This window comes from Benincasa hispida, unplaced genomic scaffold (genome assembly GCF_009727055.1).
Source record: "Benincasa hispida cultivar B227 unplaced genomic scaffold, ASM972705v1 Contig533, whole genome shotgun sequence".
NCBI classification, from domain to species: Eukaryota; Viridiplantae; Streptophyta; class Magnoliopsida; order Cucurbitales; family Cucurbitaceae; genus Benincasa; species Benincasa hispida.
Genome location: NW_024064906.1, coordinates 385,070 through 399,013, shown reverse-complemented (window position 1 = coordinate 399,013; position 13,944 = coordinate 385,070). Strand labels below are relative to the sequence as shown.

The window sequence follows — 13,944 nt, the reverse complement described above, 5'->3', positions numbered from 1 at the left end:
ACTTATGGTTATCCATATCTTTACCGTTACTATTATCATTATCGTTGCCCTTAGGATCAAGTAATAACGTCAATGATAATGATAACAGTAAAATGTGATAGATTCATGATTTTAAGTAAATACGATCAAAAGCAATCCAATTATATTTGCGATTTAAGGTTATTATAATTTATCCATCAATGAAATCTCATTTTGATTACACCAATTTTCATTATAAATTGATAAACGTGGCCTAATTTCAAAAGGATAAGCCATTGTTTTATTGAAGTTGAACTTCAACTTTACGATAGTAACACTATAAAACGAAGTGGAAGAAAAATAACTATAACACGTGACGTGATAATGACAGAAAGTAACAATTTGTCCACATAAACAGAGTAAACATAGTCAATAAAAATATTATCTTGGATCATCAATCTCCTTTTGATCTAAACATTTGCTTGATTTAGCTTGTAATGCTTCAAAGTAGAAGTTCCAAGTCCGTCTGACTGGAACTTAATACTAAAGTCTCTAATTGTAGTTTCTCTGTAAATTGCAGGCTTTTCTTCAGATACCAGTTCCTTAATGGGACCATAAAGTTTGTCACTTGGCAAAAGCGTCGTCGAGAAAATGCCCGCCACTGATATTCTCGGACCTTCATGCTTCGATAGAACCCTATGATTAACGCTTTTGAACCTATCATTTGTTATTAGCTGCATCCAAATTGTTTGTGTTGACAAAATATTAGAAGTTCTCACATTTAAAAAAGTGATGAACTCCAAGCATTATAAAAAGAATCTTACCTGCATAAGATCTCCCATGTTGACAACCAAGGCTCCGGCGACAGGATGGACGTCAATCCAGTTGTTGTGATGATGAATCTGTAGGCCGCCGATGTGGTCTTGCAACAGCACCGTGATGAAGTCAGTGTCAGAGTGCTCGGATATGCCAATGGTTAATTTTGGTTGTGGACATGCAGGGTAATAGTGGTATGCAAATGCAAGCCCATCACTGCACCCTATGTTGTTCAAATAATTAGGATTCAAACCCAGAGCTTCCGACAGCAATTCAAACACTAATTTTCCAATCTTCATCACCCATTTCGAGTAATCCACCAGAATATCTCTGCAAAAACAGAGGTTAGTATATACTTAAAAGGATATTTTATATGGGTTCAAAATCAGCACATTTACCTGCAAATTTCCGGCAATTCCTGTGGATCAGGAGGATTTGGTGCACTAACATAGCCAAAGGTATCCCTCCAATTGGTGGTGGGTGCAGAATACAAATCGAAATTACTATTGTAAATAAAAGGCTGCATGAGATCTCGAGTATAGTACTGTTTCTTCACTTCCGTGTCTTGTTCGTGAAATCTCCGAACAGTGTCTCTTGTTTCTTCAAGAACGGTTATCGGAATTCCATGGTTAATTAATTGGAAGAAGCCCAATTCTTCTGAAGCATCACGGATTTGATCGACGATGTGTTTGCGTTTGAGTGAATCATTGCCAACACCTTCGAGGTCAATCACTGGAATATGGAATTGGGTTCCGTTGGAGTCATGTTCCTCCAGTGGGTGGTAAAAGATACGGGGGATTTCGGTAATTTTGGCGTCGACTAAGCCTTTAACGCCGGCTTTAGTGTCATCGAAAGCTTTGAGTTCAGTGGGTCTGTGGTAGTTGTCGTCGGCTTTGGATAGCGGAGTGAGGTTGAGTCCGTTGATTTCTGAGGCTGCGACCGCCATTGTTGATCTCGATCTCTTGGGTTGATGGAAGGGATTGAATCTATGAAATCAAAATTGTGAAGTGGTTTGGGGCATTGGGCAGTGAAGGCAACTGTCGAATATAAATGCTGAAATGACACCGTTAATGATAGGACGGTTTGTTAGTGCGTGGCTGTAATTCTATTGAATTTTCGAAGTTTGACGGTAGACTAGAACTAGATATTGATAACTCTTCCTTTGAATTTTCATGTTGAAAAGTCATTCCAGAATGGACGATTTTTTTTTTCTTTCTTTTCTTCAAAAGATGCTTAGGATTTAGGGGAAGTTATAGTTATTTTTGCAGAGTATTTAAGAATAAATTATTTAAAGAATTATTTTTAAATATAAAAAAATGAAAATAAATTATAAATATAGTAGAATTTTACTATTTATCTACTATAGATTGCAATAGATTACTATCCATGCCTATTTCGAGATAGACATAGATAGTAGTCTATTGTAGTCGTTCGTAGATAGTCTGTGATAATTTATTATTATTTATAAATATTTTTAACAGTTTTACCATTTAAAATAATTTTTTTTATTTTAATATTTGGTTTCATGGGTATAAAATTATTTTGGTTAACTGGTTGAAATTTTATTCTTCCTAGTTTTATAAAAACTATAGTCTATGATTAAATAGAGATGAATTCTAAATAACGTTTTCCAAAAACCATCAAATTTGTAATTTAATCGATTATTTTTTAGCTATAAATTTTTATTTTATACGAGACTTAAAAATCACCAAACTACTAAAATGAGTATTATAATTGGGAGATATAAAATAGTTTAAATAACAAGTTTGATTCTTGAGCAATAAAGTTTGTGTAGTTTTTAAACTTTAGAAAAACATTTATGAGATCTTTGAACTTTTAAATTTTGTGTTGAACTAGTCTTTGCAGTTTAAAAAATGTCTACTAACCCTTAAACTTTCAATCTTTATGTCCAATTAAAAATTATTATGTAGTAATTTAATTTTTTTAAAAAAAAATATTACAAAATTATACATGAAACTTATGTGTAACTTAGACCATACCTAAATATTGTTGTAGCAAAAAAGATGACACGATAGATGGAAAAAAAACATTTGGAAGATGGAAAAATAAGTTGTAAGAGAAAAAGTTGAAAATGATGGATTGACAAAAACGTTAAAGAAGAAAAATAGTCGATAAAAAATGTTAAATAGTTAATAAACAAAATTTTAAAGAGAACAAAATAACAATTTCAAAATGATATTGGATATACAATCATTTTGTCGAGAAAATGCAAAATTTTACAGAGAAAAGTTAGAAAGAAAGAATATATTTTCGTCCAAATAAGTATAGTTCAACTAGCATAATACTTATATTATCTATTTTGGAGTTAGAAATTTGATTCTCACTTACATATATTTCTAAAATTTGGGAGGAGAATAATCAATAAAGATATCTGAAAATAAAAGTAGAAAAGAAAAGGCCAAGGAGTGGAAAAAGGAGCCTTGAATTTAAGCCTAAGACTACGAGTATGTCAATTTCCCTTCTTTCTTGAGGTGCAAGAGTTTTACTTTTAGGCTTTAGCCAATATATGGTCCAAATCCTTTATAGAGTACTCCTAATTCGTACATCTTAGTTTCAATATTATTACATGTCAAACACGTGATCTACAACTTTTCTTTTTTTAAAAGAAAAATGCTTTGTATTAACAATAAACTAGTAAATTAAAGAGAAAAATATATTTTTGGTAGTATAGTTTTCGCTAAACTTCAAATTTAATCCTTACCTTTGAAAATATTACAATGTTACCTTTGAAATTTGAGTTATTTCAATTTTATCGCCAAATAATAAGATTTTTTCACTTTTAATATTGATCTTTCATTAAATACTCGTTTGAGTCATTAAATTTAATGTCTATTAATTAATTTTAAATAATTATGAAGCAAAATTTTAAATTTAATTCTAATAGTAACGAAAATAATTCTTTTAATTATTTAAAATAATGAATAGACATTAACACTAAAGACATAAAACGAGTATTTAGCGAAAAGTGTAAATATTGAAACTTAAAGAACAAATTGAAATAAAACTCAAATCTCAATGACAAACTTATAACATTTTGAAATTTAGAAACTAAATTGAAATCAAATCAAAACTTAAGAACTAAGGTCGTCGATAGTAATATGAAAAGTGATCCCATTTGATTACATTTGTTTATGTTTGTAATAATAAAGTGTGATGCCTATTGTAAATTCGTAATAGAAGCATATTAGAGAGTGATTAATCCAATTGTATTTAAAAATTACGTGGGACTCACCAACTTTTTTTGAAATATCTTTTAACATGTGAATGTATGCTTAGTCCCCCTAGTTGAAGAGTCTTTAGCATGGTTAGAGATTTTGTAGGCTTTAGTGTAGTATTTACTTCTGTACACTCCTTGTAAAGATTAACTTATGATAAATACATACTTTCACATGGTATCCGAGCTCTTTCTTTCATAACTTCTCCTTGCTTCAAATCTCTCCGTCTTCAAACTTTTCGGTTAACGTCTCCTCAAATCTAGCGAGTTAGCTCGCTTTCGTGCACTTCCAGGTCCAAATCTAGTCAAGATCGTCGCCTCTACAACCCGAGTTCAATGCTCCTCTATTTCGCCAATCCAGTCAAGCTTTGATGCTTCTCTGTTTCAGATCCGGTCAAGATCCGCTAGGCATTCCGATTAACCCGAGTTCACTCGCCTTCCAGTCCTATGTTCCGCGAGGCGTTCAAGTCAAGACTCTCTAACCAGGTGTTCTAACTCCAAATTTCAGATCCGGTCAAGATTCACTCGCCCAATGTGCTTTCAGATCTGACGCAAGCCGAGTCGATCCGATTAAGACGAGCTGAGTCGATCCTGTTAAGCCGAGTTTATCTGTGTTGATTGAGTCGAGCTGATTCAGTCCAAGCCAAGCCGCTGAGCCGTTTTCAGTCAAGCCAAGTAGTTGAGCCAGTTTCTTCTCTTCCCAAGCCCCAAGCCATATGGAAAAAGATCATGTATTTCGCCTCATTAGTACTATTCTTGATGGGACAAATTACATTACTTGGGTTCATCAAATGAAAAGCTTTCTAATTGGACGTAAGTTATGGCGCATTGTCACTGGTCTATTCCTCGGCCAGTTAAGATATCCACTGAGGACGATACTAAATTCATCGAATGGTTAGAGAATTGGGACAGCAAAAACCATCAGATCATCACTTGGCTAAAAAATACGTTTATACCAACCATTCACATTCAGTTTGATGTGTTTGATGATGCCAAGAGTTTGTGGGATTTCCTGACTACCCAGTTTCAGTCTGTTGGCTTAGCTCACTACTATCAACTGCACAACACTCTTGTTAATCTTAATTAAGATACAGGGCAATCTGTTACTGACTATTTAGCCACGTTCAGCTAATTTGGACTCAATTGGATCAAGCTAAAATTAGTACTGATCATCTTTGAATTTTCAAAGTTCTTATGGGGCTTCATGCATAATATGAGTCGATCCATGCTGCTTCGCTACACTATAGTCCCCTCCCGTCACTGGATGCAGCAATCCAGAAAATTTTGTTTGAAATAAAAAGGTCTTGGTATCACTTCTTCCAAGCAATATGAAGTTGTCCTTGCAAGCACTCATTTGTCTGGTACTTCTAGAGCTACCTTTTGTAAAAACTGCAAGCTTACTGAGCATAAGATTTCTGACTACCCAAAAGTCGAGTGCAAATACTGTCACAAATGAGGTCATATTCTAGTTAATTTCCCTACATGACCACCGTGATCACCGATACATACTTCCAAGTCTTGACAGTCTAAACCTTGTCCTAGCCCTACTTCTGCCGTTGCTACTGTCTCCTCTGCTAATTCTGAACCTTCTCTGCCTACTTTTAAAATGAGCGACTTACAATACTTGCTTAAACAAGTGATTTCATCCAATTCCTCCACGCTTGCAGTCTTCTTAGATAATAGGTGGCTTCTTAATTCCGTTTGTAGCAACCATATGATATCTGATTTTTCTCTTCTAACTACACCCACTCCTACCAGATCTCTTCCTCTCATCTATGCTGCTGATGGCAGTTGAATGACCATATCCCATGTTGGATCCATTGATACTTCCAAGTTGCAACTTTCCAATACTTATTGTGTTCCAATTCTGACCATTAACCTTGTTTCTGTCGGGCAATTGTGTGATCTTGGTTTTGTTGGGGTTGATGCCTTAAAGTCTCGTGTCCTGTAGTTTGTAAATAGTTTGTACAAATGCTTGTGATGTATAGTATATTATATTTACTTCACTTCTTGATTTTGCTCATCTTGATATTTTATTTGCTTTACCACAAGCTAATAAACGAAAATCACTGGTTGTCTTTATGTAACTTAAGCATGTATGTGGTAACATACAAGTGGATCATATCTTAAGTGATGACCAAAATGGTTTGTAGTATATGGATATAGGAGGGAAACCTTATCCTGGTAATGCTACGGATGTGGCCCGCTTTGTGGAATAGTTACAAGTGTTGTGACTTGTCACAGATGGTCTGATCCTGATCGTTCATGTAGGGGACATGCGAGCAGGGGCGTCCTAGACAAAGAGTTTGTATAAGACCTAACCACGAAGTGTGAACGTCTTATTATATAACTCCGTTCATGACAGAGACTTCACTTCACTAGGATGACCATAGGTAACATGACCTCAATCCTGAGTGAGTTGGGAACTCTTGCCATTGAGAGCAGTCCTTTGATTTCATGGGTACGAGTGACCAGGCTGCCAACTCAAACCTACCACTTTGGGGATTCGTCTGATTTGGAAGCTGGGAACTCAGCTACACAAGATGGAATTCACTCCTTCCCCGAAGTAGAGGTAAGTAGATAGATAACTCCCTTAAGAGCTGATTCCAGGGCTTGCACGATGTGGCACCATACACCTTCTCATGACCCGAGAGATGTTCACCATAGTTGGACTATATTGTATTGTTCATTAGAGGGATCAGTGATACTTAAGGAGTGAAATATAACTATAGGAACAAAATGGTAAATTGGCCCATCTATACTTACGAGCATCTGCGAAAGGTTATCGTACTCATGATTGATTATATCTGATGGACATAGAAATATATCTGTGGTAAGAAGAGTTCAGCTGTCGGTCTTTAATAGAATGTCTGGCAATTAACGGATGGTGGATCTTGTGGCTAAAGAGTTTAGTAAACTATTCACGTACCATTTGAGCTTCGAGCCATAGGTTCATAAGGTCCCCTTGGTACTTGGATAAAAGTTAAGAATCAGTTTTTGGGTCATGTACCATTTTATAGGGGTTTGCTAGCTTTCTTTCAAACTCTCTTTACAACGTATTCTAGAACATCGCATAAGTTATTTTAATCTTTTGGCAATGGGGACATTATCGCATTTTAAATTTGGTGATGAGGTATTTTGATAATCCAGTGAAGACATGGTGTGAATATTACGTGTTGGAATAGTTGCAAATCCAAAGTTTTGAATGGTTGAAATGGGTTGATCGGTTGGATTGCAATGTTGGTACATATCGTCTGTGTGCACTCCATGACTTATACATGGTATAACTGATACAAATAATGGCATCTAGGATGCATCACTTCCTTCTAAAAAAAAAGCTAAGGTATTCATCATCGATTATATCAATTGAAGGAGCAAAGGCCAATAAATTGTAACAATATTTGATGTGTATATCAAATATATCTGGATCGATATTCAGTCGTTGGTACATAATACTCACTAATTCATTGACTGTTATATCATTTCTGACTTTCAGACCTTCATATGACCTCCAACATAATTTATTCTGGAATCATCTCAATCCCCACCATATCGTACAAAGATGCAAAGTATCATCATTGATCTGTAATGGGATAAGAAAATCTTAAGTAATATCCCATAAAAGTTTTAGAAATCACCTAGTAATTGATAAGTGATCGCCCAACTATTTATAAGTGTTTGCTTAGTATCGTATATGCGATCATATAAATTTCTGAACGACCGTTTATACAGTACTACATGATCATTTATACAGTACTACACAATCGCTTATATAGTACTACATGACCGCACGATCGTTTATAAAATTACTACACGATCGTTTATAACTTACTACACGATCGTCTAGTAATTCATGTACGATCGTTTATATTGTAATGAACGATTGTGTATATATTACTATATGATCGTTTATTTAATGCTAAATGACACTTATTATGAAAGTGATATAGGACAAGAAATATTGAATATCACTTACATTATCTTCGTTTCTGAATCTGACGATGAAAGTGATCGACGAGGATATTGGACTGAATCTATGAGATAACACTCCGAGAGAACAATGGGAGAATTTCGTTCAGAGTTCGACGAAAGTGAATACTGAAAGTGGTTTTCCATTGGTAGAATATTAGTTGGAAATAAATATTATTGATAGAATATTAGTTGAGAATAAATGCTTCGGTGAAATGTTGGTGTTACATTGAATACATATTTGCTTGAGAAATGGTTGAAGGAAGAAGATGGAAGGCTTTGGTATAAAGACTTTTTAAAATTGGAAGTAATTTTGAAATTTCGCATGGACAAAAGGCCCGTGTTAGAAAAGTTTTTAGGAAGAGGTCAATGGTAAAAAAAATTTGTTTTTGAATCATTTTGTAAAATTTTCCTCTAATTTGCTCTCCCTACCACAAACAAATTAAAGTCATTGAACAATAATAAGTCGCTTCACGTGGGAGAATGAAAAAGAACCAATGCACTGCCATATACTTCAAATAGGTATGTGCTTTGAGTACAAATACCAATTTTTCGACCTCAGCTTTTCTTTGATCATAGATTACTTCAAAATTGCACTTAACACGCTAAGTTATTTTAATGTAATTTCTTTTCCACAATTTCTTTTATCTTGGAAATAAGAGGAACTACGCGTGTTGGGTTTATTTCACTTTTAAGTGAAAGGCCCACATTAAGCCTCATTCAATGGACTTTAGGTTTTTTATTTTAAAAGCATAGCAACCGGCTTTTGTGTTATGCACGTAGATCGAGGAGAGAGAAAAACAGCAGTAGAGAAATTTTGAGAATGCTTGGTTCGATCAGCAACGTTGAAGGTCGATCTGTGGTCCGATCGAGCTAAAAATTTGGCTGCATATTTTTTAAATGAGAATCTTCAATTTGGATAGTGAAGATTTCGTTCGAAGCTACCTATAGTAAGATACTATAGGTAATTGATTATCACTTCAAGTAAAATGTTTCTAATTTTATTTTTCTCTATTTGTTGCCGTGTGTTGTCGAGATTGTTAATCTTGAGATATATATTTTGTATGTTTCTAGTTGTAACTAGGGAGAACACGTTGTACCCATTATTTTGATTATAGTGAAAATTTTGGCTTTGGTTTGTGATTTTTTATTCCCCACATTGAGGAGGATTTTCCACGTTAAAATTGTTTGTGCCCTTACTTCATTATTGTTGTTGATTCTAGTTGATTAGTGTTCTATTATATTCACACAAGAGAGGATAATTGATCTAAAAGATATATTGTTTATCCCAATAATACGTCTCTGAACAAATGGCCCATCCTTTGGACTTTTGTAACAAAAAACCAAAAGAACAACTTAAAAACAAGAGAGATTGTGGGAAAAAAAATCACTACTTACACCTACCTCCCCATAAACTCTCCAACATACTCCAGTTAAATCTCCTACTAATAAACTATAATCGCCAACATAGTCTTCAAACTTACTATGAATAGTTGATAAATAAAAGAATGTTTGATCATATACTAACATCTAAAGGTTGATAGTTTTATCTCTTACCACAGCTATTAAACTAAAAAAAATATTAAATCTGTGTCTACACTAAATATTAACAATCTCTTATGTGCAAATCTAGAGTTCAGAATATTTGATAGTATGAGGTTCTATCTCAAAATCAATTGTTAATGGGAAGAGTAGTTTATCACTCAACATGCTTCCTTAAGATGATACGTCTTTTAGGTTCACCATTCTTGATAGGATTCCAATTTCTTTCTATTGACCCGAAACCGATTTGACTTTATGGGCTATCATACTATATTTGATAACATGAGATTTCATTTCAAAACTAATTGACAATGAAAAAAGTAGCTCGTCTATCTTATAAGGAATATGAAATCTCTTGATTTTTCTAATCAACGTAGAATACCGAGTGCACTCCTAATTCAAACTTTACTTATATATTAACATAGTAAACGCTAATCTCTTTTGCCTGTATATTAAAATAGTAAATGCTAATCTCTTTTTTATACCAAAATAGTTGATATTGCAACCAGTGACGGCTCCAGAACTTGGCATTAGGGGGACACATGTATAGAGTTAGAAGTTTAGTTATAAAGTTTTAGATTTGTGGTTATATGTAGTTCCTAAATTTTTTTTAAGAAAAGTTTAATAGGTTCATAAATTCTCAATTTTTGTATTTAATAAATTCTTAAAATATCGTATTAAAAAAATCTTCGAATATCAATTATGCATCCAATAAATCTTTTATACATTTGAAAATGTTAAAAATTAAAATTATATAAGACATTAAATTTAATTTTATGTTTAATAGATATGATTAGATATTTTTTTAAAAAAAAATAATTTATTAATTAACTACAAAATTTAAAACTTAAGGTTGAATTAGACACAAACTTTTGTTTTTGTTATAAAATAGTTAATTTTTAGGAAAATTATTTCAAAAGTCAAAACTGTTGAAATATTAACAAAATATAACAAATTTCTTCATTTATAAAAAATAAATACTAATAGACACTATAGACTTTTATTCTGAATTCTAATAAATATAAAATTGAAGTTTATAGATTTATTAGACATGTTTAAGGACTATAGTCAAAATTGAAAGTTTAGAAATTAAGTTTTACCAGCTTGTTTCAAGTGTATTAAAATTTAAAATATTGTGTATATTTTTTAAATAAGAAATCAAAATAAAATGTAAATATACTTGGTGAATAATTCATTTATATATAAAAAAAAAAAAATTGGAAATATGAAAGGTTCAAAAAATTTAAAAAGAAAATACGTTCCTCCCAATTTGATCCCTAGACCTAAACGCCGAGCCATTCTTTGGTTATTTCTAAATTAACTGAAAGTATAGAAATATCTAATATTGATTAATTGACTCATCCTCGTAAATAAGTTCAGAATTTGATAAGATTTCTCTGACACAACAATTTTATTATTTATTCATATTCATCTTACAATCTTACATTGACAACAAGGTACACCATTGAACAAGTTTCAGTTATGTTCTTCAGCTATAGTCACAAGTTCAATCAAAATAGAGAACACACAGAATCAACCACTCTGTTTTCTTTACTTTCCTCTGTTAACAACTAATTAAGCATCTGCTTGATTCAGCTTGAAATGCTGCAAAATAGAAGTTCCAAGTCCGTTCGAACGGAACTGGATACTGAAGTCTCTAATGGTGGTTTCTCTGTATATTGCAGGATTTTCTTCTGATACCAACTCTTTGATAGGTCCATACAATTTGTCAGTTGGGAAAGAGAGCGTCGAAAAAACGCCTGCAACTGATACTCTCGGACCCACCTTGTTTGCAAGAACTCTGTGCTTAACGCTTTTGAATTTGTCGTTTGTTATCAGCTGCATAAGATCTCCGATGTTGACCACTAAAGCTCCGGCGACAGGGGGCACGTCGACCCACTTGTTCTCATAGCGAATCTGAAGGCCGCCAATGTGGTCTTGCAATAGCACTGTGATAAAGTCATTGTCGGTGTGCTCCGATGTGCCGATGGCCAAATTCGGCTGTGGGCATGGTGGGTAATAGTGGCATACAAGTGCAAGCCCTTCATTGCAATCTATATCCTTCAAATAATTTGGGTTCAAACCCAAAGCTTCCGACAGCAATTCAAACAGTAAATTCCCAATCTCCATCACTCGTTTCGAGTAATCCACTAGAACATCCCTGTAAAAACATAGGTTAGTAATTAGTAAAAGGGGTTTCGTTTTTTGTTTTTTAATAATCAAAAACAGCAATCTTTACCTGCAAATTTCCGGCAGATCTTGTGGATTGTGAGAATTTGGGGCACTTATATACCCAAAGGTATCTCTCCAATTGGTGGTGGCTGCAGAATACAGATCGAAATTACTGTTGTAAATCAAAGGCTTGGTGAGGTCGCGAGTATAATATTGTTTCCTGGATTCCGCTTCTTGTTCGTGAAATCTCCGAACTGCATCTTTCATCTCCTCGAGAACGTCCACCGGAATCCCATGGTTAATCAGTTGGAAAAAACCCAATTTCTCTGAGGCTTCTCTGACTCTGTCGATGGTGTATTTGCGTTTGAGTGAATTTTTGTTGATCTGGTCGAGGTCTATCACTGGTATGTGGATTTGGGTTTCGCCGGAAACATTGTCCGAGTCATAATTCTCCGGTGGGCGGTAAAAGATACGAGGAATTTCGGTGATTCCGGCGTCGACTAAGCCTTTGACGCCGGTTTTGGTGTCATCAAAAGCTTTGAGATCAGTGGGTCTGTGGTAGTTTTCGTCGGCTTTGGATAGCGGAGTGAGGTTGGGTCCGTTGACTCTTGAGGCTGCGACCGCCATCGTCGATCTCTTAGCTTCAATTGAACAACTTCCCTTGTGTATCGAATGAACGTCTTTTCAAAAATTGTTGTCTTGGCAACAAACAGGCTGTCGATTGTAAACATAATAAATAAAGAAATGAAAGTGTAAGGGCAGTTACAGTTATCGGTTTGTCCCTACTGACTTAAAAAGATAATAAATTAAAATAAATAAACAATTAAAAATTAAAGTCTATTTTTCAATTAAGGCTGACTTACTTGCAGATCCAGATTTGTAATCTACTACTTTTCAATTGTTAAGGCCGTTGGAGAAACATTTTGTTTTTTATTTTGATTTTTGAAAATTAAAGTCTATTTTTTTCTATTTATTATCATCCATCTTTTTAAATATAATCGTTCAATTTCCTTATATAACCATTTTGTTTCTGTTTTTATTTTTTAAAATTAAGCTATGGATACTACTTTTACCTCTAAATTTCTTACTTTGTTATCTACTTTTTACTAATGATTTAAAAAATTAAGTTAATTTTTTTATAAAAAAAAGACTTTAAAAGTTATTTTTATTTTTAGAATTTGGCCAAGAATATTCAATCATTGTACTTAAACAGCTCTTTCAATGTCTGATGGAGTAACTCGATGTTGAATTGAGGAGAAAATATGCAAATTATTGTAAGAAATGAGAAAAAAATAGAAGTAATTTTAAAAAACCAAAAACCAAAAACAAAATTGTTACCAAATGGGGTCTTAATTTTCAAAATTTAGCTTAGTTATTTAAATTATTCGTAAAAATAGATAACAAAAGAAAAAATTTGGAGGTAGAAATAGTATCTATAGGTTTATTTGTTTTTTTAAAAAAAAAATAACTAACTACTAAACGAGACTTAAATTATTAAAAATATCTCAAACTATTGGTTGATTTCAATTATGTCACAAATGTTTTATTTTAATTCTTGAATTTAAAGTTTTTTAAAACAACTTCGGGTTAGAGTAAGTAAATACTAAATGGTAATAAATGTGTTATATGTCTTTATCTATGTATGTGTTTAGATTTATTCACATAAATAGATACAAAATTTGAGTTATAAATTTTGGTAGCGATGTCTTTAATCTCTTTTTCATGCACGAGTTTAGACAAGATATACACAAATTTAAAAGGTCGGTGACTAAATCTAATTTTGAGGTAGGATGAAATGTTAGATAATTTTATATATTTTAGTTTAGTTATTAATTTAGATTAATTAATATTTAATTAATATTTTAAGTTTAATTAGTTAACTGTTTATTTTTTTGTAAAGTTACAAATAGTCATTTGGTAGTATTTGAAATCTTAAATTTTTAGGGGTCGTTGGATGGTGGGCTTGAGTTAAGTTGAGTGGGCCTAAAAAGCTCACCCGATGTTTGATGGCGAAGAAATTTGAAACTGGTGAGTTTTTCAATCCACAGTTTTACTCCCTCGTTTCACATCCCATTTTTACAGGTCTATTCTTTAGCTCCTCTCTCTTTTCTGTCGTGCGTAATTAATCACCACTTTCTTTCTCTTTTCATTTTCTCCTTTCTTCCGTCATTTGGGTTCTCTTCTTCGTCTGATCTCTCTGTTCTCTGGTCTCTTTGTTCTCCCTCCGGCTAGAATGGGTTGTATGTCTTTCG

At 33.3% G+C, this 13,944-nt stretch overlaps 2 protein-coding genes across 2 annotated transcripts; both read right to left on the bottom strand.

Moving 5' to 3' along the window:
- Positions 1-218: 218 nt before the first annotated feature.
- Positions 219-1,811, bottom strand: LOC120069643 (1-aminocyclopropane-1-carboxylate oxidase homolog 1-like). Its single transcript, XM_039021424.1, has 3 exons — positions 1,173-1,811; positions 783-1,104; positions 219-692 (listed from the first exon to the last, which is right to left on the bottom strand). The coding sequence occupies exons 1-3, from the start codon at positions 1,718-1,720 to the stop codon at positions 429-431; spliced, it is 1,134 nt and encodes a 377-aa protein (XP_038877352.1). The 5' UTR covers positions 1,721-1,811; the 3' UTR covers positions 219-428.
- Positions 1,812-10,918: 9,107 nt separating this feature from the next.
- On the bottom strand, positions 10,919-12,438 carry LOC120069636 (1-aminocyclopropane-1-carboxylate oxidase homolog 1-like). Its single transcript, XM_039021418.1, has 2 exons — positions 11,760-12,438; positions 10,919-11,681 (listed from the first exon to the last, which is right to left on the bottom strand). The coding sequence occupies exons 1-2, from the start codon at positions 12,317-12,319 to the stop codon at positions 11,096-11,098; spliced, it is 1,146 nt and encodes a 381-aa protein (XP_038877346.1). The 5' UTR covers positions 12,320-12,438; the 3' UTR covers positions 10,919-11,095.
- Positions 12,439-13,944: the final 1,506 nt, after the last annotated feature.

Bases quoted from the DNA above. Each gene is read 5' to 3' on its own strand.
- LOC120069643 (XM_039021424.1), bottom strand. From the start codon at position 1,720: ATGGCGGTCGCAGCCTCAGAAATCAACGGACTCAACCTCACTCCGCTA. The intron at 1,105-1,172 runs GTAAATGTGCTG...CTGTTTTTGCAG, and splicing joins GAATTGCCGGAAATTTGCAG to AGATATTCTGGTGGATTACT. The intron at 693-782 runs GTAAGATTCTTT...ATTTGGATGCAG, and splicing joins ACATGGGAGATCTTATGCAG to CTAATAACAAATGATAGGTT.
- LOC120069636 (XM_039021418.1), bottom strand. From the start codon at position 12,319: ATGGCGGTCGCAGCCTCAAGAGTCAACGGACCCAACCTCACTCCGCTA. The intron at 11,682-11,759 runs GTAAAGATTGCT...ATGTTTTTACAG, and splicing joins GATCTGCCGGAAATTTGCAG to GGATGTTCTAGTGGATTACT.